The sequence below is a fragment of the Aotus nancymaae genome, unplaced genomic scaffold, assembly GCF_030222135.1.
Source record: "Aotus nancymaae isolate 86718 unplaced genomic scaffold, 86718_ANA_hifiasm-v0.15.2.pri h1tg000012l, whole genome shotgun sequence".
Taxonomy (NCBI): domain Eukaryota; kingdom Metazoa; phylum Chordata; class Mammalia; order Primates; family Aotidae; genus Aotus; species Aotus nancymaae.
The window spans coordinates 48,641,108-48,661,844 of NW_026988423.1; the positions used below are offsets into that span (position 1 = coordinate 48,641,108).

General features: G+C 52.5%; 1 protein-coding gene across 1 annotated transcript; it reads left to right on the top strand.

Annotated features, from left to right (window-relative positions):
• The first annotated feature begins 644 nt into the window (after positions 1-644).
• RHBDD2 (rhomboid domain containing 2) lies at positions 645-14,432 on the top strand. Its single transcript, XM_012449029.2, has 4 exons — positions 645-859; positions 4,312-4,719; positions 7,337-7,487; positions 13,593-14,432. Exons 1-4 carry the CDS (start codon positions 682-684, stop codon positions 13,948-13,950), a joined length of 1,095 nt encoding a protein of 364 aa, XP_012304452.1. The 5' UTR covers positions 645-681; the 3' UTR covers positions 13,951-14,432.
• The last annotated feature ends 6,305 nt before the right edge of the window (positions 14,433-20,737 follow it).

A 20,737-nucleotide genomic window follows, 5' to 3' on the forward strand; every position in this document is an offset into this window, starting at 1 on the left:
GGTTTAATGATGGCAGGGTGCCTAGGAAGAGATGCTAAGAGATCATCAAATCCATCTTCCCGAGGAGTTCCGGGCTGGGATTTTAAAGGGCATCGTGGAGGGTCGGGGTCCGGATAATTGGGGTCATTGACTGGTCAGGGTAAGAGGAGATGAAATCCTCAGGCGATGGAAACTGCAGTCCCCATTGAGTCTGGTTCTGTGAGGTCCTTCAGACCACTTCAGACCAACTGATGTCAGTAATTATGCTGGTATGCGGGACCTGAAAACATATTTCAAAGGGAAAACGTTTCACAATGTTGAAGTTATCTGTGGAGTTAAGGTGATCTAGTGATGAACGCTGAGTGTACTTCAAGCTTAGTTCATTTTCCTTTCTCCCCCTCCTGTCGTCCCTAATTTCATAAAGTTTATGGGAGCAGTTGCAGGACAGGGAGGATGGAAGCAAAGACGGTGCTGGAACATTCCTGCACGGAAGTGGCCGCGACCCTCTTCCCGGCCTCCCTGGCGCGGGGGCGGGCTGATCGGCGCGACCGGATTGGGCAAATCAGTGTGGGGCGGGGCCTCGGGGAGGCGTGGCTTCCGGCTGGCTCCTCCGCTGTTACCAAGGGAAACAGCCGTGGGGAAGCGGAAGGAGCCGAGGACCCGCAGCCTGCGTCTAGGCGGAGCGCGGGAACGACGGCGGCCATGGCGGCCTCGGGGCCCGGGTATCGCAGCTGGTGCTTGTGTCCCGAGGTGCCATCCGCCACCTTCTTCACTGCACTGCTCTCGCTCCTTGTGTCCGGGCCTCGCTTGTTCCTGCTGCAGCCGCCCCTGGCGCCCTCGGGCCTCACGCTGAAGTCCGAGGCCCTGCGCAACTGGCAAGGTGAGCAGGGGCGGGCCGGGATCGCGGGGCGAGCCCTAGTCCTCCGACTTCGCTGGTCCCTGGGCTTCAGCCTCCAGGACTCGCCCCTTCAGGCCTCACCGCCAGCCTCCCCCGTCTCGTCATCTCGCCTGCCATCCGGAGGACCGACCTCCAGCACCGTCTCTTGCCCTCCATGTTCCACACCTTTGTCTGCAGAGCCCATCTTCGTCATCAATTTAATTCCTTCCCTGCCCGAATTTGTTCCCTTCCCTGTTGCCACCAGACTGGTTAAGGCCCCAAATCCCTTCGCTAGCAAACCCACGCTTGCTCTCCAAGGATAAAGATTCTTCTTCTCCCACTCCCATTTCACATACACACCTACGTATGCTTTAGGCCTAAGCCTCACTGAAAAACATTTTTCAGACCCTCATCACGACCATTGGACTTTATCTACAAACCCCTGTAAGCCCTATAAACGTCCTGCTCTCTTGAGCTTTGGAATTTCTTCTACTTTTTCATTTGTATCTTAATCTTGACTGCCATTCCCAGCTCATGAGGGTACCAGGGTGTCTTCTGCCTTTGGAGAGAGGTGTTCGTTTTTCTCTAGGGGAGAGAAATTTTGCAGACCAATTACGTATGAACATCCATTGCTAAAAGACCTTCCTAGTCTCCGTGTCTTCCTCATTTTCTCGAGAGGAACGCAGGAAATTTGTATATCTCCTGCTGTTTTGCAAAGCACACACACTCATATGTATTAATCTCATTTAACCCTCTCAAGGAACCCATGATGTAGGACTGTGGAGGCTTCCTGCAGAGAATCTCAGAGCTGTTGCTTCATACAATTGAGATAGGAATCTAGATTTTTCTTTTTATTGTGTGATGTTTTGGAACTAGAGCCTGGGGTACATAATCTCCAAATCATGCAGAGTTGCTTTTAGAATCTTTTCATGTTTATACTTGAAAGTTCAGGTTTGGGGGCTGGGCATGGTAGCTCATGCCGTAATCCCAGCGCTTTGGGAGGCTGAGGCGGGCAGATCACCTGAGGTAGGAGTTCAGGACCAGCCTAGCCAACATGGAGAAACCTTGTCTCTACTAAAAATACAAAATTAGTCGGGCGTGGTGGCACATGCCTGTAATCTCAGCTACTGGGGAGGCTGAGGCAGGAGAATCACTTGAACCCGGGAGGCAGAGGTTGTAGTGAGCCGAGATCGCACCATTGTACTCCAGCCTAGGCAACAAAAGCGAAACTCTGTCTCAAAAAAAAAAAAAAAAAGAAAGAAAGAAATTTCAGTTTTGGAAATACTTAAATAATGAAGTACTCTTCAGATAATGAAGCCTCTGGAGATGGCCAGGCTGAGGCATATGGCTCCATAGCCTGCTTCCCTACTCAAATCTAAAACAGTTCCCCCACCCTAGGTATGCACAGCACCACCTCACAGACAGAAACAAAATACCAACCTAAGCTTAACCTTTCACTTTCTTGAGTTCATTTCCCTGGGTGTGGGTTTCATGGACATGTGAGCATTAGAGACGTAAGGGACCTTGGAAGGCCTCAGTCTAACTCTGTTACTTTACAATGAGGAAACTGACACCTAGAGGGCTTGTGACATGATTAAACTCAGCCAGCTGGGATGTAGTAGAGCGGGGATTCCACTCCAAGTCTTTAGACCCCTAAGTCCAATATTACCATCAATTCATTGGTCTCCCTCCTTCAGTTTAGTAGTGTTTTGGGCTGTAGGGACATAAAAGTACTTCAGAGGTAACCACTTCTAAAATTTTTTTAGAGATAGGGTCTTTCTCTGTTACCCAGGCTAGAGTGCAGAGATGCAATCATAGCTCACTGCAGCTTTCAACTCCTGGACTCAAGCAATCCTCCTTGCCTCAGCCTCCCAAGCAGCTGGGACTACAAGTACACATCACTCACTACACCAGGCTAATTAAAAATTTTTTTTTTAAAGATGGGGGTCTCAGCCAGTCGCGGTGGCTCATGCCTGTAATCCCAGCACTTTGGGAGGCCGAGGCTGGCAGATCACAAGGTCAGGAGATCGAGACCATCCTGGTTAACACGGTGAAACCCCGTCTCTACTAAAAATACAAAAAATTAGCTGGGCATCGTGGCACATGCCTGTAGTCGCAGCTACTAGGGAGGCTGAGGCAGGAGAATTGCTTGAACCCGGGAGGCGGAGTTTGCAGTGAGCCGAGATTGTGCCACTGCACTCCAGCCTGGGGGACAGAGCGAGACTCCATCTCAAAAAGAAAAAAAAAAAAAAGATGGGGGGGGTCTCACTATATTACCCAGGCTGGTCTTGAACTCCTGGGCTCAAGCGATCCTTCCACCTAGGCCTCCCAAAATGGTGGGATTACAGGTGTGAGCCACTGTGCCTGGCGATAACTGCTTTTAGAAAAATAAAAGTAGGCCAGGAGTGATGGTTCATACCTGTAGTCTCAGCACTTTGAGAAGTTAAGGCAGGAGGATCACTTGAAGCCAGGAGTTCAAGGCCAGCCTGGGCAACATAGCAAGACCTCATCTCTACAAATAAAAATTTTTTAAAAAGACTGGGCACGGTGGCTAACACCTGTAATCTCAGCACTTTGGAGGCTGAGGCGGGTGGATCAGAAGGTCAGGAGTTCGAGACCAGCCTGGCCAACATGCTGAAACCCTGTCTCTACTAAAAATACAAAAATTAGCCAGGCATGGTGGTGGGCGCCTGTAATCCCAGCTACTCAGGAGGCTGAGGCAGGAGAATTATTTGAATCTGGGAGGCAGAAGTTGCAGTGAGTTGAGATCACGCCACTATGCTCCAGCCTAGGTGACAAGAGCAAGACTGTCTCAAAAAAAAAAACAACTTTTTCTAAAAGGAAAAAAGTAGGGTTCTTTGCTGTCTTATTACCTATAACGCATCACTAACGGTAAGATTGGATAAGCACTTTGCAGGAAGACTTCTAATTTCAACATCTTTATTATTAATGATAATGTTATAATTTTTAAAGCTGCAAAATAATTCCTGGTCCCTTTTTTCTTCCTCTGAACAGACACTATGGAAGGAGGGGTCAGGATTACAACAGACGAGCCTGACACATAAGTGACACCCACTCAATCCACCCCGAAGCTGTTAAACTTAATTAACCCTCAAACTGCCCAGTGAGGTAGGTCAGTATGAAAACCTAAAAAAGGATTACAAAGCACTTTACAAATTCAGAAACCACCCCCTAGGGAAAAGCATTATTTTTTACTCCTGGAAGTCAGTTACCACTAAGAGTTGCTCTAGGCCTGGGGAAGAGCAGGGATTAGATATTCATGCCTCTCCTTTGAGCCTCTGGGTCCTTCATTGTTGAATGCACTGCTTATATTGCCTCCTGCTTCGGTCTCGCTGGCTTTCACTTCTGTCACAGGAGCTTTCTGCCTTTCCTAGGCGCCTTCTAACCTGGCTTCCCTCCTTGGAGCAATCCGCCTAACCCAGCTCCCTTTGCAGTTTACAGGCTGGTAACCTACATCTTCGTCTACGAGAATCCCATCTCCCTGCTCTGCGGCGCTATCATCATCTGGCGCTTTGCTGGCAATTTCGAGAGAACCGTGGGTACCGTCCGCCATTGCTTCTTCACCGTGATCTTCGCCATCTTCTCCGCTATCATATTCCTGTCATTTGAGGCTGTGTCATCACTGTCGAAGCTGGGGGAGGTGGAGGATGCCAGAGGCTTCACCCCAGTGGCCTTTGCCATGCTGGGAGTCACCTCTGTCCGTTCTCGGATGAGGCGGGCCCTGGTGTTTGGCATGGTTGTGCCCTCAGTCCTGGTGCCGTGGCTCCTGCTGGGCGCCTCATGGCTCATTCCCCAGACCTCTTTCCTCAGTAATATCTGCGGGCTGTGCATCGGGCTGTCCTGTATCCTTCCTAGCAGAGAGCTATAGAAAGATGCATGTCAAAGGGTGAACCAGGCTGGAGGGTCTAGGGTGTCAAGTAGGTAGAGTCGGGTTGATTTTTTATCTTTTTTGAAACAGTCTCTGTCACCCAGGCTGGTGTGCAGTGGCGAGATCTCAACTCACTGCAGCCTCTGCCTCCTGGGCTCAAACAATCCTCCTGTCTCAGCCTCCCAAGTACCTGGGACTACAGGCGTGCACCACCACACCTGGTTAATCTTTGCATTTTCTTTTTAGTAGAGACAGGGTTTCACCATGTTGCGCAGGCTTCTCTCGAACTCTTGGCCTCAGATGATCTACCCGCCTTGGCCTCCCAAAGTGCTGGGATTATAGGTGTGAGCCACCGTGCCCAACTCATGTCTGATAATTTTTTTTTTTACTTTATTTTTTCATGTCTGATAAATATTTTATTCACAGACACTGTGAATGCTGTATTAGGGGCTGTTTCATTTACAAAATGTTTACTTTTGTTCTAGTAGGTAGTTAACTACTTGAAGATTAGCTTGAAACTTAAGGTTTGTTTGTAAGCTCTTTTTGGAGAGTCTGGCATAGCCTTTTTCTTTTTTTTTTTTTAAAGATGGGGTTTCACCATGATGGCCAGGCTGGTCTTGAACTCCTGACCTCAGGTGATCCACCCACCTCTGCCTTCCAAAGTGCTAGGATTACAGGCGTGAGCCACCGCACCCGGCCGGCATAGCCTTTATTAACAGGCTGAATCTTTGTGGTTGCCTAATCAGTGGTGGGTCAGATGACCAGGATGCCACCAAGTCGCTGGAGATGGTGACAGAGTATAGGGGAAGCACATGCAAAGACGCTCACATGAAGCTCACATGGTTGCATTGAGGCAGGTGCCTTCAATTTGGGATAAAAGGACAAGAGGTGTCAGTTCCTCAGGAGGACACTGAGACAGCTTCCCACCTCATCCACTACCCCAGCAGAGACCTCATCCACTACCCCAGCAGAGACGCCACCCGCTACACCAGCAGGGACCCCACCCGCTACACCAGCAGGGACCCCACCCGCTACCCCAGCAGGGACCCCACCCGCTACACCAGCAGGGACCCCACCCGCTACACCAGCAGGGACCCCACCCGCTACACCAGCAGGGACCCCACCCGCTACACCAGCAGAGACCCCCACCCGCTACACCAGCAGAGACCCCACCCGCTACACCAGCAGAGACCCCACCCGCTACACCAGCAGAGACCCCACCCGCTACACCAGCAGAGACCCCACCCGCTACACCAGCAGAGACCCCACCCGCTACACCAGCAGAGACCCCACCCGCTACACCAGCAGAGACCCCACCCGCTACACCAGCAGAGACCCCACCCGCTACACCAGCAGAGACCCCACCCGCTACACCAGCAGAGACCCCACCCGCTACACCAGCAGAGACCCCACCCGCTACACCAGCAGAGACCCCACCCGCTACACCAGCAGAGACCCCACCCGCTACACCAGCAGAGACCCCACCCGCTACACCAGCAGAGACCCCACCCGCTACACCAGCAGAGACCCCACCCGCTACACCAGCAGAGACCCCACCCGCTACACCAGCAGAGACCCCACCCGCTACACCAGCAGAGACCCCACCCGCTACACCAGCAGAGACCCCACCCGCTACACCAGCAGAGACCCCACCCGCTACACCAGCAGAGACCCCACCCGCTACACCAGCAGAGACCCCACCCGCTACACCAGCAGAGACCCCACCCGCTACACCAGCAGAGACCCCACCCGCTACACCAGCAGAGACCCCACCCGCTACACCAGCAGAGACCCCACCCGCTACACCAGCAGAGACCCCACCCGCTACACCAGCAGAGACCCCACCCGCTACACCAGCAGAGACCCCACCCGCTACACCAGCAGAGACCCCACCCGCTACACCAGCAGAGACCCCACCCGCTACACCAGCAGAGACCCCACCCGCTACACCAGCAGAGACCCCACCCGCTACACCAGCAGAGACCCCACCCGCTACACCAGCAGAGACCCCACCCGCTACACCAGCAGAGACCCCACCCGCTACACCAGCAGAGACCCCACCCGCTACACCAGCAGAGACCCCACCCGCTACACCAGCAGAGACCCCACCCGCTACACCAGCAGAGACCCCACCCGCTACACCAGCAGAGACCCCACCCGCTACACCAGCAGAGACCCCACCCGCTACACCAGCAGAGACCCCACCCGCTACACCAGCAGAGACCCCACCCGCTACACCAGCAGAGACCCCACCCGCTACACCAGCAGAGACCCCACCCGCTACACCAGCAGAGGTGTGTGCTGGCTTCTGGCTGCAGTGGCTAGAAGGGTGAGGCGATAGCACAGGTGGTTGCAGGAGGAGGTACAGCATTAACACCCCCTGTTGCTGGGCACATTAATTCCCAGTGAGGTACAGTGGATAGAAAACTTTGGCTCTGGGTTTCCTCTGAGCTGCAAGCTCCAGCCAGAGTGTGCAGTATGCTAAGCATGAAGGCCTCTGTAGAGTAAGTGGGAACCTGTATTCTCCCCAGTGGAGTGTTCGACCCTCCTTTGTTTGCTGCCTCCAATTTCACTTAACGGGCCAACCTCAGACGGCCTCACCTACTGCTATTCCCTCGACCTCTCAGAGCGAGTCGCGTTGAAGCTGGATCAGACATTTCCCTTCAGCCTGATGAGGAGGATATCCGTGTTCAAGTATGTCTCAGGGTCTTCAGCGGAAAGGAGGGCAGCTCAGAGCCGCAAGTAAGTGACAGAACTCTTAAATGCTGTTAAATCTTACTCTGTTTTTGTTTTTTTTTTTTGGAAGACAGGTCTTGCCCTGTCGCCCAGTCTGGAGTGCATTGGTGCAATCATAGCTCGCTACAGCCTCACACTCGAGGACTCAAGTGATCCTCCCACTTCACCTCAGCCTCCGAAGTAGCTGAGAGTGCAGGCACACACCACCACACCTGGCTTTTAATTTTTTTGTAGGGACAGGGTCTCACTATGTTGCCCAGTCTAGTCTCAAACTCCTGTCTCAAGCAGTCCTCCTTAATATCTCAAAGTACTGGGATTACAGGTGTGAGCCACTGAGCCTGGCATGACATTATGAAGGCAACTCCCAGGCATGTAGAGGGTGTGGCTAGTTCATTGCCATGAGTAATAAAGAAATATGGTGCAGCAGATGGGAAAATCATGGACAGATGTCTTCTGAGCCTTCTGGATTCTGCACAACTGCTTCTGAAACACCAACTGAGCAGGAAAAGGAGGGCATTTGAGGACACTTAACGTGTGATCCTGAGTGACTTCTAGACAGGTTGGGCAGGAGGGCCCCTATCTAATTGACAGTAGACACATACCTGCTGCAGGTAAACCTAGGCTGTGACACACAATAGTCCTGATAAGAAGTGCAGACAGGGCTGGGTGCAGTGGCTCACACCTGTAATCCCAACACTTTGTGAAGTCGAGGTGGGCAGATCACCTGAGGTCAGGAATTTGAGACCAGCCTGGCCAACGTGGTGAAACCCCTTTTGTACTAAAAATACAAAAATTATGCAGGCATGGTGGCGCATGCCTGTAATCCCAGCTACTGGGGAGGCTGAGGCAGGAGAATCACTTGAACCCAGGAGGTGGAGGTTACAGTAAGCCGAGATCATGCCACAGCACTTCAGCCTGGGCAACAGAGTGAGACACTGTCTCAAAAAAACAAAAGGTGGAGACAGTCCACACGGCCAACTAGGCTGCTTAGGAGGTGGCCTGGCCCATGTTTTCTGGTGAGGTTTACTGTTTTCCAGTTGGCTCATGGACTCTCAGATGGAGAGTGCTGGTAAGCCACCAGAGTTTGTGTGGCCTCACTCCATTTTATAGAGGAGGCCCAAAGAGGACAGGGTCTTTCTCACCCACGAGTCCCCTGTATTTCCAGGTAACAGAGTCAGCAGAAGGGCCGCCTAGAAGCATGTCCCCTGCTTAGGAGGCCCCCTCCCCTTTCTCCTGTTCCCACTGCCTCCTGCCTCTTGAGTTCTCCACTGGCTTCTGTCCGTACCAAGACTTCACAGTGTAGTTTTTCTTCAGTGGTCCTCCCCCCAAAAAAAAAAAAAAAAAAAAAAGGAGCTCACTAGGAAAGGTGTGTTTGTCCATTTTGTATTGCTATAAAGAAATACCTGAGGCTGGGTCATTTATAAGAAAAAAGCTTTATTTGGCTCACTGTTCTGTAGGCTACACAAGAAGCATGGCGCCTGTATCTGCTTCCAGTGAGGCCTCAGGCAGCTTCCAATCATAGCAGAAGGGGAGGGAGCACTTCAAGTTGAGAGCTAGAGGGAGGTGCCAGGCTCTTCAACACCCAGCAATCACATAAACTCAGGAGGAGAACTCACTTATTCCTGTAGGGTGGAAGCCAACCTGCTCATGCAAGATCTGCCCCCGTGGCCCAGACACCTCCCCCTCAGCCCCACCTCCAACACTGGAACACTGGGGATCACATTTGGGTTTTTTTTGAAACGGAGTCTCACTGTGTGGCCCAGGCTGGAGTGCAGTGGCATGATCTCTGCTCACTGCAACCACTGCCTCCTGGGTGCAAGCAGTTCTCCTGCCTCAGCCTCATGAGTAGTTGGGATTACAGGCACCCGCCACTGCTCCCAGCCAGGCATCACATTTCAGCATGTGATATGAAGCAGGGGAAACGTCCAGACTGTATCAGAAGGCAGAGTGCTTGGTCAGTGGCCCTTTTTGGCCCTCCACCAGCTGTGGAGTCAGTTTTCCCCTGCACACTGGCCTGGATGTGGGGGTTTTTGTTGAATCGCAAGCTACGCCCTGGAGCTTCTTCCAGGAGGTGCTCTCAGCTGTCACCAGCTCAGAGCCCTAGGACTATTTTTCTTTTTTTTTTGAGACAGAGTCTTGCTCTGTCACCCAGGCTGGAGTGCAGTGGCACAATCTTGGCTCACTGCAACCTCCACCTCCCAGATTCAAATGATTCTCTTGCCTCAGCCTCCAGAGTAGCTAGGACGACAGGTGCCTGCCACCACGCCCAGCTAATTTTTTGTATTTTTAGTAGAGGCAGGGTTTCACCATGTTGGCCAGGCTGGTCTTGATCTGACCTTGTGATGTGCCTGCCTCGGCCTCCCAAAGTGCTGGGATTACAGGCGTGAGCCACCGCGCCTGGGCCCTCTGACTATTTTCCTAAAAGGCCAGGAGGGCTGCTGGGAAAACAGAAATGCGGACTCACCGCATTGTTGCTTCAGGCAAGTAACTCCTGGGGTCTCACTGTGGGGGAGACTGTCAATTTAGGACTAGATGTTTTGTGTTTTTTAATCATTCTCATTGACTCTTGAGAACTGCCTGTCACCAAGGAATCCCCTCTGTCATAGCTGATGGTGATTCTCATTGACTCTTGAGAACTGCCTGTCACCAAGGAATCCCCTCTGTCATAGCTGATGGTGATTCTCATTGACTCTTGAGAACTGCCTGTCACCAAGGAATCCCCTCTGTCATAGCTGATGATGGTCACCAGCTGTACCTCACATACCCCTAGTGACAAGTGTTCACTCTCCAAGACCGCCCCTGATGAGAAAGTTCTTCCCTGTGACAGGCAGATCTGGGGTTTGAGAGGAAGATGGTGTTCCTTCTGTGTTCCCCAAATGGCATGGAGTCCAATCCCTCAGGTCCGGGGCCTGCTGCTGACACTCAGAACATTGTGTTTCAGGCAGCCTGACAGTGGCTCTCCGGCCATGTCATCACACACGTTTATTTTGGCTGCGAGATGGCCGTTTGGACAGCTTGTCTCCTCAGAGGCTTTTGTTGATAAAGAAATTCTTTTTTTTTTTGAGACAGGGTCTTGCTCTGTTGCCTAGGCTGGAGTGCAGTGGCACAGTCATAACTCACTGCAGCCTCGAATTTCCAGGCTCAAGCAGTCCTCCTACCCAGCCTCTTAAGTACCTGGGACTAGAGGCACATGCCGCTAGGCTTGGCTAATTTTTAAAAAAAAATTTTTTTTGTTTTGTTTTGAGATGGAGTCTCTCTCTGTCACCCAGGCAGGAGTGCAGTGGCATGATCTCGGCTCACTGCAACCTCTGCCTCCCGGGTTCAAGCAATTCTGCCTCAGCCTCCTGAATAGCTAGGATTACAGGTGCCTGCCACCACACTGGCTAATTTCTTTCTTTTTTTTTTATTTTTTATTTTTAGTAGAGACAAGTTTTCACCATATTGACCAGGCTGGTCTTGAACTCCTGACCTCAGCCTTGGCCTCCCAAAGTGCTGGGATTACAAGTGTAAGCCACCGTGCCTGGCCTGAATCCCTTTTCTTTGGGCAGAATTGTCAAGCCAGCCACACAGGCACTGATGGGTATGACCTGGTCCTGACTCTCCATCTGGTTTGGGAGCTGCCGTGAGCAGGTTATTGGCAGGCTCAGTGTCCTTTTTTTTTTTTTTTTTTTTTGAGACAGAGTCTCAGTCTGTCACCCAGGCTCTAGCCTGTGGCATAGTCTCGGCTCACTGTAACCTCCACCAGTCTAGTGGCATAGTCTCGGCTCACTGTAACCTCTAGTCCAGTGGCATAATCTCGGCTCACTGTAACCTCTAGTCCAGTGGCATAGTCTCGGCTCACTGTAACTTCCACCAGTCCAGTGGCATAGTCTCAGCTCACTGTAACCTCCACCAGTCCAGTGGCATAGTTTCGGCTCACTGTAACCTCTAGTCCAGTGGCATAATCTCGGCTCACTGTAACCTCTAGTTCAGTGGCATAATCTCGGCTCACTGTAACCTCTAGTCCAGTGGCATAGTCTCGGCTCACTGTAACCTCTAGTCCAGTGGCATAGTCTCGGCTCACTGTAACCTCCACCTCCCGTGTTTGAACAATTCTGTTTTAGCCTCCTGAGTAACTGGGATTACAGGTGTCTACCACCACACCCAGCTAATTTTTGTATTTTTAATAGAGACGGGGTTTCACCATCTTGGCCAGGCTGGTCTTGAACACCTGACCTCGTGATTTGTATGGCTGTTGGGCCCCACAGGGTCATGGGGTGTCCCTTACGCTGTGCTGAGGTGCAGGATCCAAGCAGTAAAAAGACAGGACACTGAAGAACTGGTAAAGAGCATCTGGACTCTAGGGGTCCACGCCACCTGACGCCACCTGTGAGCGGAGATCAGCAAGAGCCCCAAATGCCCAGAAGCATCTGTATTTATTAGGTATAAGCAGGGAGTAGGGTCATGAATGAGGCTTGGTAATAGGGTATACATAATCACGTGACTCACAAGTGAGGGGGCCACCCTATTATGTCACTTGGGCAGAGAGGTGGGCCCTGTGCAGTAGGGGGCCATGCCGTGCACAGTAGTAGAGGGTTGTGTACAGAAAAGGGGTCCACCCCCATTAGATCACTGAGACAAGGAGGTGGGCTGTGTGCAACAGGTGTCGTGCGCAACACTTCTTATCTGGGGGCTGGAGACTTCAAAGGATTCTTACAGAAAGATGCTGGCCGGGCGCGGTGGCTCACGCCTATAATCCCAGCACTTTGGGAGGCCGAGGCGGGTGGATCACGAGGTCAAGAGATCGAGACCATCCTGGTCAACAAGGTGAAACCCCGTCTCTACTAAAAATACAAAAATTAGCTGGGTACAGTGGCGCGCGCCTGTAGTCCCAGCTACTCGGGAGGCTGAGGCAGGAGAATTGCCTGAACCCAGGAGGCGGAGGTTGCGGTGAGCTGAGATCGCGCCATTGCACTCCAGCCTGGGTAACAAGGGCGAAACTCCGTCTCAAAAAAAAAAAAAAAGAAAGAAAGATGCTGTATACCAGTGCAGTGGGAGCTGACAGACTTGTGCTCTTCTCTAAGATACTTTATGGGAGGATGATTTGAGCTAGCACAGAAGCGAGAAAAGGCTGAAGGTGTACAGCCGCCGTGACTGGTCACACCAGAGGGGTTCTTCTCCCTCGGTTACTTCCAGGATCTCAGGCCTGAGGCCTACTTTCCACAGGAACTGGATGCAAGGTACTACAACTCCTTTATCCGGAGGAGAGGCTCTTGCTCCAAGCCTGCCATACGGCGTATGCCCTTTCAGGCAGGGACGCCACCGCCTGGGTCTTTGGTTCTTGTCCTGGTCTGGCTGTTTTTCCCATGTACTGCTTCTGTTCTGTGACTGCTCTAGGCATTCCTCCTACTATAAATTACTATATGGTTATATAGAAGGATTCTATAAATCAGCACTAAATGTGTCAGTACAGCTCCGACTACAATACCTATATGATTATATAGAAAGATTATATAGAACTAAGTATGCTAGATCTAAGTACTAAGTATGATTATATAAGCTAGATACATGTAAGCAGTAAGTTATACTTCAGGCACTAATTCTGTAAACTAATATGTAATTATATAAAGGATTATATAAAGGAAATAGCTGAGTAATACTATAAGATATTCTTCAGGCACTAATTGTGCCTGGGGTCTGGACAGTTCTCCTTCCTCGGTGCCCATGGGGGGTGTTACCCAAAGTGATTCACCCACCTTGGCCTCCCAGAGTGCTAGGATTACAGGCATGAGCCACCGCACCCGGCCTTTATTGTGCCCTTTCTTATCATTACATTGTTAATATATAATGAAATAATTCTACAACTCACCATAATGCAGAATCAGTGGGAACTGTGAGCTTGTTTTCCTGCAACCAGACGGTCCTATGTGGGACCAGTGTCCTTTCATCTAATTCCCTTGCTGTAGGACTTTGACGGGCCACACCCTCTCTGGACGTCTCTGTTTTCTGATTGGTTGAGGTTAACCTTTCTCCCACTTGGTACTTAGAGCAAGTCACAGAAAGTACTAGGCAGCAGGGGGTGACCTCGGCATGACTCCCTGAATGACCATTTTCTCTCTTGTTCCATTCCAGGCTGAACCCAGTGCCCGGCTCCTACCCCACACAGAGCTGCCACCCTCACCTGTCCCCGAGCCACCCCGTGTCCCAGACGCAGCACTCCAGTGGTCAGAAGCTGGCCTCCTGGCCCTCCTGCAGCCCCGGGCACATGCCCACCCTGCCTCCGTACCAGCCTGCCTCCGGCCTGTGCTATGTGCAGAATCACTTTGGCCCAAACCCCAACTCCTCCAGTGTCTACCCAGCTTCTGCGGGTACCTCCCTGGGCGTCCAGCCCCCCACCCCTGTTAACTGCCCTGGCACGGTATATTCTGGGGCGTTGGGCACTCCAGGGGCTACAGGCTCCAAGGAATCCTCCCGGGTCCCCATGCCCTAAGAGAATTTCCTTCTGAAGGAGGTCCTCCCTAAGATTCTCCTGACACAGATTATTTATTGAACACCTCTATGTGCCAGGCTGTGTTGGATACTTTGATAAATGTCCGTTTCAATCTCATCTGTGCTCATGGCAGCCCTGTAGAGTACAGTGTACTGGCCCGGCTTACAGATGCAGACAGGGCGACGTTCTGCCGTGACATGAAGTCACGTGGCTCTTTAGTGACACAGACAAGGCTCTTTGCCAAGGAACTCGTGGCAGAAGAGGGCAGCAGTTGGCAGTGGCTGCCGATGGCCGTCCCCAGCCCCACTGTTCCTCCCTGTGGCTGTGTTGTGTTCGTGATTACAGTGTCCGTGTGTTTGTCCTTCAGGAGCTCACAGCTGGTGTACTTGGCAGTCCCAGGCCTGTGCAGTGTCTCCCCTGCAGCAGTGTGCTGAGGGGTCCGTGTTACCTGCCTTTGTATAAAGAAACAGCCTCTGACCTGCCGTGCTGGCGTGTGCTTCCTTTGTGGTCTGGCTGGGGAATTGGGAGCACAGTGAGATCTAGGCAGTGGCAGTGTGTGGTGTGGCAGCAGAGGAGGACGCGCCAGCGTCGAGTCAGGCAGATGACCCAGGCTCAGTGGGTCAGGAGTGTGGGGTCTCGTGGTACCCATGAGATAGGTACCAGCAGGAGCCACTACTGCCCCGAAGGAGAGGGGGTGTTGCCAGAGCTCGGAAGCTGGGACTGCAGTTAGGAGGGCTGCTGGCAGGGCTGTGCCAAGAAGGACATGGGCACTGCTGGCGATGTCCCCTGAGGCAAGAGGGAGGGGAGCAAACCCTGGTTTCTACTGCCAGTGTCTTCTGTTGGCCTGGTTAACCAGGAGCCAGGGTTGAGGGGGGCCCCTCTGTGAGACAGGGCAGGGCACTGATGAGGAGTGTGGCTGAGCTGTCACCTGGCCAGCCCCTGAGGACAGCTGGGGCTTCTCACAGCAGGCTGTGTCAAGAAGCCATGCCAGCTGTCCTGTGTTTCGTGGACCTAATAACACGTGGCCTTCATTTATCCCGGGAGCTGGATGGCCTGTTCTAGACTGGCTTTCTGGTAGTTCCTAGGTCTTTAGATGTGGAAAAGACAGAAGCCCCAAGCCCACCCAGCCTGGTGAGCCCTGTCACCCAGGGCTGTGACAGGCCCACCCCTGGGGCGCCTCAGCTGTGAGCAAGAAGGGGCCTGCGCTGGGGTGAGGGGGTGGGCCACCTCGCCAGGCCTTGGTTTTTACATCTCTTTGTTCCCCTGGGACTTTTCCTTGGTCTGCCCAGAATGCACAACACAGCCTGCAGCTAGGTCACAGTGGAACCCTTTCTCACCCTCACCAGCAGTTTGGAAGCACTAGAGACCGCCCTAACCCCTTCCCCCATTTGCCTGTCAAATTATCCACTAACATTCCCGTGTCCAGAAACCATTCATTGATTCTGTGCCAGGCTGGAGGCTGGGGCCAGAGCTACGTGATAATGGTAAGCCCCAAGTGCGCAGGGAGCCCCTGCCACGGGGCCTGGCACTCAATAAATAGGAGTGGAGGCCGGGTGCAGTGGCTCACGCCTGTAATCTCAACACTTTGGGAGACCAAGGCAAGCGGATCACGAGGTCAGGAGTTCGAGAGCAGCCTGGCCAAAATGGTAAAATCCCATCTCTACTAAAAATACAAAAATTAGCCGAGCATGGTGGCACGCAACTGTAGTCCCAGCTACTCTGGAGGTTTAAGCAATAGAATTGCTTGAATCCAGGAGGCGGAGGTTGCAGTGAGCCGAGATCGCACCACTACACTCCAGCCTGGGTGACAGAGCTAGACTCCATCTCAAAAAAAAAAAAAAAATCATTCAGTGCCCTGCAAAGCTGTGATGGGGTAAAGCAGCACTTCAGGGGCACAGAAGAGGCCCCCAGCCCAGTGGGGCATGGCAAGCCAGGGATCAGCTGGATCCTGAGAACTGACCCTTCCATGGAAAGAGAGAGGGGCTGCGGAGGGAGGGTGAGAGGGTATTAACTATGTCCTCTGGCCGTTACGAGGATGGAGAGCACAGCTCATTTAGCATAAGCGAAAGCATTACTCCCCGCATGCTGGAAACCCCTCCCCTCCCATTCCCAAGCAGGGCAGGACCCCTGGCAGCCAGAGAAGCTTCCAGACATTATCAATTTCTATGCTCTGTCGGTTGAGGGCAGCAGAGAAGCAGAATCATATCCGGCTCACTCTTCAAACCAGATAGGCTCTGCTCCTCAGCTCAGAGATCAGAAGATGGGCTTGCCCTTGTACTCTAAGGCAGTGGTCCCCAACTTTTTTGGCACCAGGGACCAGTTTCATGGAAGAAAATTTTTCCACAGACAGGGATGGGGATGGTTTCAGGATGATTCAAACATATTACATTTATTGTGCTCTTTTTTTTTTTTTTTTTTGAGACAGAGTCTCACTCTGTCACCCAGGCTGAAGTACAGTGTGATCTCGGCTCACTGCAACCTCTGCCTCCCAGGTTCAAGCAATTCTCCTGCCTCAGCCTGAGTAGCTAGGATTACAGGCACACACCACCACACCTGGCTAATTTTTGTATTTTTAGTAGAGATGGGGTTTCACCATGTTGATCAGGCTGGTCTTGAACTCCTGACCTCGTGATCCACCTGCCTCGGCCTCCCAAAGTGTTGGGATTACAGGTGTGAGCCACCACGCCCGGCCTTTATTGTGCACTTTCTTATTATTACATCGTTAATATATAATGAAATAATTCTACAACTCACCATAATGCAGAATCCGGGTGTGGTGATGGGCACCTGTAATCCCAGCTACTCAAGAGGCTGAGGCGGGAGAATAGCTTGAATCCAGGAGGCAGAGAGTGCAGTAAGCTGAGATTCCACCACTGCACTCTAGCTTGGGCAACAGAGTGAGACTCCGTCTCAAAAAAAGAAAAAGAAGCGGCCGGGTGTGGTGGCTCATGCCTGTCATCCCAGCACTTCGGGAGGCTAAGGCAAGCAGATCACCTGAGGCCGGGAGTTTGAGACCAGCCTGACTAACATGGAGAAACCCCATCTCTAGTAAAAATACAAAATTAGCTGGGCGTGGTGGTACATGCCTGTAATCCCAGCTACTTGGGAGGCTGAGGCAGGAGAATTGCTTGAACCTGGGAGGCAGAGGTTGCAGTGAGCCGAGATCACGCCATTGCACTGAAGCCTGGGCAAGAAGAGCGGAACTCCGTCTCAAAAAAAAGAATAGAAAAAAAGGAAAAAGAGAGAGTGGCAACTGTCGATCCGGTGGTCAAGGATGGCCTTCCTGGCTGCTGAGACCTGAAGGAATCCAAGGAGAGAAGCAGGTGAAGAGATTCCGGGTGGACGGGAGAACAGAGAGCCAGGAGGAAACGAGCCAAGCACGCTCACCCAACGTGACAGAGTGGCTGCAGGAGCATGACGGGTGATGCATACAGCAGGTGCTCAATAATTGTTTGTTGCCTTGGCCATCTGCACAAGGACAGCAGGGGCTTGGGAGGCCCCACCGACGCTCATGGCTTGGTGCTCTGAGGCCTGATGACCTGTTGCCTGGCCCAATGGGGAACTCACAGTCAAAGGCCACAGATCCTGGGAGCCTGAGCCCTGGCCACCCCCCCGCTCACCCTTTCACACATTCATTCATTCTCTCATCAAATAATTACTGAGCATGTACTACATTCTGGCCTTATCCCAGGGGCAGGGGACACAGAGATGATCAAGACCTCAACCCAGCACCGTCTCTAAGGGAGACAGAAACCCATGGTAATGCCAGAAGGCACCAGTTCTAGGAGAAGCAACCAGTTCTGCAGGACCCAGCCAACGTCTCTCCAGGGAGGTGACCTCTGGCCAGGCCTCAAGGGCTGGCCAGACCTGTGGAATGCAGAAAAAGACATTCCAGGGGAAGAGGGTGGTGGCCGCCAAGGACAACTGTGTCCTGCCTGTCAGGACAAGAAAGCAGGGTGTGGGAGGTTACACAGGGCTGGCTCAGGGAGAAGGACATGGAGAGGCCACTCAGGCTGGGGTGGGAAGGGCTTGAAGTCCAGCCTGAGGTTTTGGACTTGACCCTGTGGGTGTAGTGACCACGATAATGACCATGATTCTCTGATAATTTTACTGTACACCGAACTGGGGCCAGGGAGTCTGAGCCTGGTGCCTGAGCCCCAGGCCTCTCTCCAGGGGACTGGCCCTTTCACGTGGCTGGCATCTCGGTGGAAAGGTGAGCTGCGCTTCCTCAGTGCTGTGTGACAGGTCCACTCCTCCATTCTCCGCCTGGCCAGGGTGCATTCCTGAGGTTGGCAGGGAAAGGAATTTAAAACCCTTGAGCCTCCTGTGAGTTCTTTGTTGCCCTCAGGTGTGGTCCATCTTTTGTTTACTCACAAGTCTCCAGGTGCACAGAAAGATTACCTACCAGTAGAGGTGGGGGAGGACAGAGCCAGACTCCCCACGGAGAGGATGGAACCCAGATGTCCCACTACCCAAGGAAGCCTGCAAAGAGAAGGAGGTTTGCTTCTCACTGCAACCTTGCAACCTCCACCTCCCAGGTTCAAGCGATTCTTGTGCCTCAGCCTGTGATCAGCTGGGATCATAGGGCATGTGCCACCATGCCCTGCTGATTTAGGCCAGGTGTGGTAGCTCATGCCTGCAACCCCAGCAATTTGGGAGGCCGAAGTGGGCTGGTCGCTTGAGATCAGGAGTTGGGGACCTGCACCGGGCCAAGATGGCAAAACCCCATCTCTACCAAAGAATCAAAAACATTAGCCAGGTGTGGTGGCAGGCACCTGTAGTCCCAGCTACTCGAGAGACTGAGAGGTGGGAGAATCACTTGAACCTGGGAAGCAGAGGTTGCAGTGAGCCAAGATCGTGACACTGCACTCCAGCCTGGGTGACAGAGCAAGACTTTTGTCTCAAAAACAAAAGGTAGGAGGGAAGGACTTGGGGAAAGGCCCAGAGGTCCAGGACAGGGAGACCTGGAAAGGTGAGCTAGGAAGGTGGGTGGGTGAAGCTCCCTCTGCAGACAGACCTTGGCATGGGAAGTGTGTGTGTGTGTGTGTGTGTGTGTGTGTGTGTGTGTGTTGGGGGATGTGCATTCCCATGCATGCCTTTGTATGCTACAGTCCTTGGGCTTGAGCAAAGAACCCCTGGCTGGTTCCTGTGCTTCTCAGGACCAAGGGGACATGCCAGCCTGAAACTCATGCTCCCTGATTCTGGAGCACACCCTGGGATCCTGAAACTCTCTGCCCTTAGGGCCCCCTGCCTGGCTCCAGGGGCGTTGTTTAACCAAGTCCATCCTCCTGAGGATGAATCCCCCAGCAGGCCCATCCCAGGCCCAGGGGCTGCTGTTGGCAGAGGTTATGCCCCGGTGTGGGTATGTGGCTGGGACATCTAAGGGGGTAGCATGCAGGAGGCCCTGCATGGTGCAGGCTGAGCAGTGGTGGGAAGAGAAGGGCAGCGAGTGGCCCACGGGGCTGGGGAGTGGGGACAAGTGACACCACAGGCCCAAGCATGGAACTCTGAGGACTAGGAATGTGAACTTGGCCCTCCAGTTTGTCATGAAATTATTATTATTATTTTGAGACAAGAGTCTCACTCTGTTGCCCAGGCTGGAGTGCACTGGTAGGATCTCAGCTAACTGCAACCTCCGCCTCCTGGGTTCAAGTGACTCTCCTGCCTCAGTCTCCCATGTGGCTGGGGCTACAGGTGTCTGCCACCATGCCCGGATAATTTGTGTATTTTTAGTAGAGATGGGGTTTTACCATGTTGGCCAGGTTGGTCTTGAACTCCTGACCTAAAGTGATCTGCCCACCTGAGCCTCCCAAAGTGCTGGGATTACAGGTATGAGTCACCACACCCAGCCTTGTCATGAAATTACAGTTGTCTGTTGAACAATTTGTTACAGGCTGGGCATGGTGGCCGATGCCTGTAATCCTAGTGCTTTGTGAGGTGGAGGTGGGAAAATCTCTTAAGACCGGGAGTTTGAGAACAACCTGGATGACATTGTGAGACCTCAGTCTCTACAAAAAAAAAAAAAAAAAAGTCTGTGAGACAAGGGTCTCACTTTGTCACCCAGGCTGGAGTGACAGTGGCACAAACAGGGCTTACTGCAGTCTGAAACTCCCAGGCTAAAGTGTCGTCTTGCCTCACCTGAGCCACCCCCCCACATAGTTGGGACTACAGGTGCACACCACCACACCTGGCTAATTTTTGTGTTTTTTTGTAGAGATGGGATCTTTGTTGCCCAGGCTGGTCTTGAACTCCTGGGCTCAAGCAGTCCTCCCGCCTAGGCCTCCCAAAATGCTGGCATTACAGGCATGAGCCACCACTCCCAGCCAAAAAAATTTTTCTGTTGGGGAAGGAGTCTTGCTCTGTCGCGCAGGCTGGAGTGCAATGGTGTGATATCGACTTACTCAACCTCCACCTCCAGGTTCAAGTGATTCTCCTGCCCCAGCCTCCCAAGTAGCTGGAATTACAGGCATGCACCACCACACCCAGCTAATTTTTTTTTTTTTCAGTGGACACGGAGCTTCACTATGTTGGCCAAACTGGTCTCAAACTCGTGACCTCAGGTGATCCACCCACCTTGGCCTCCCAAAGTGCTGGAATTACAGGCATGAGCCACCATGCCTGGCCAAAAAAAATTTTTTGTTGTTTTTTTGAGACCAAGTCTCATGCTGTCACCCAGGCTGGAGTGCAGTGGTGTGATCTCAGCTCACTGCAACCTCCCCCTTCCGGGTTCAAGCCATTGTACTGCCTCGGCCTCCTGAATAGCTGGAATTATGTGCACACGCCACCA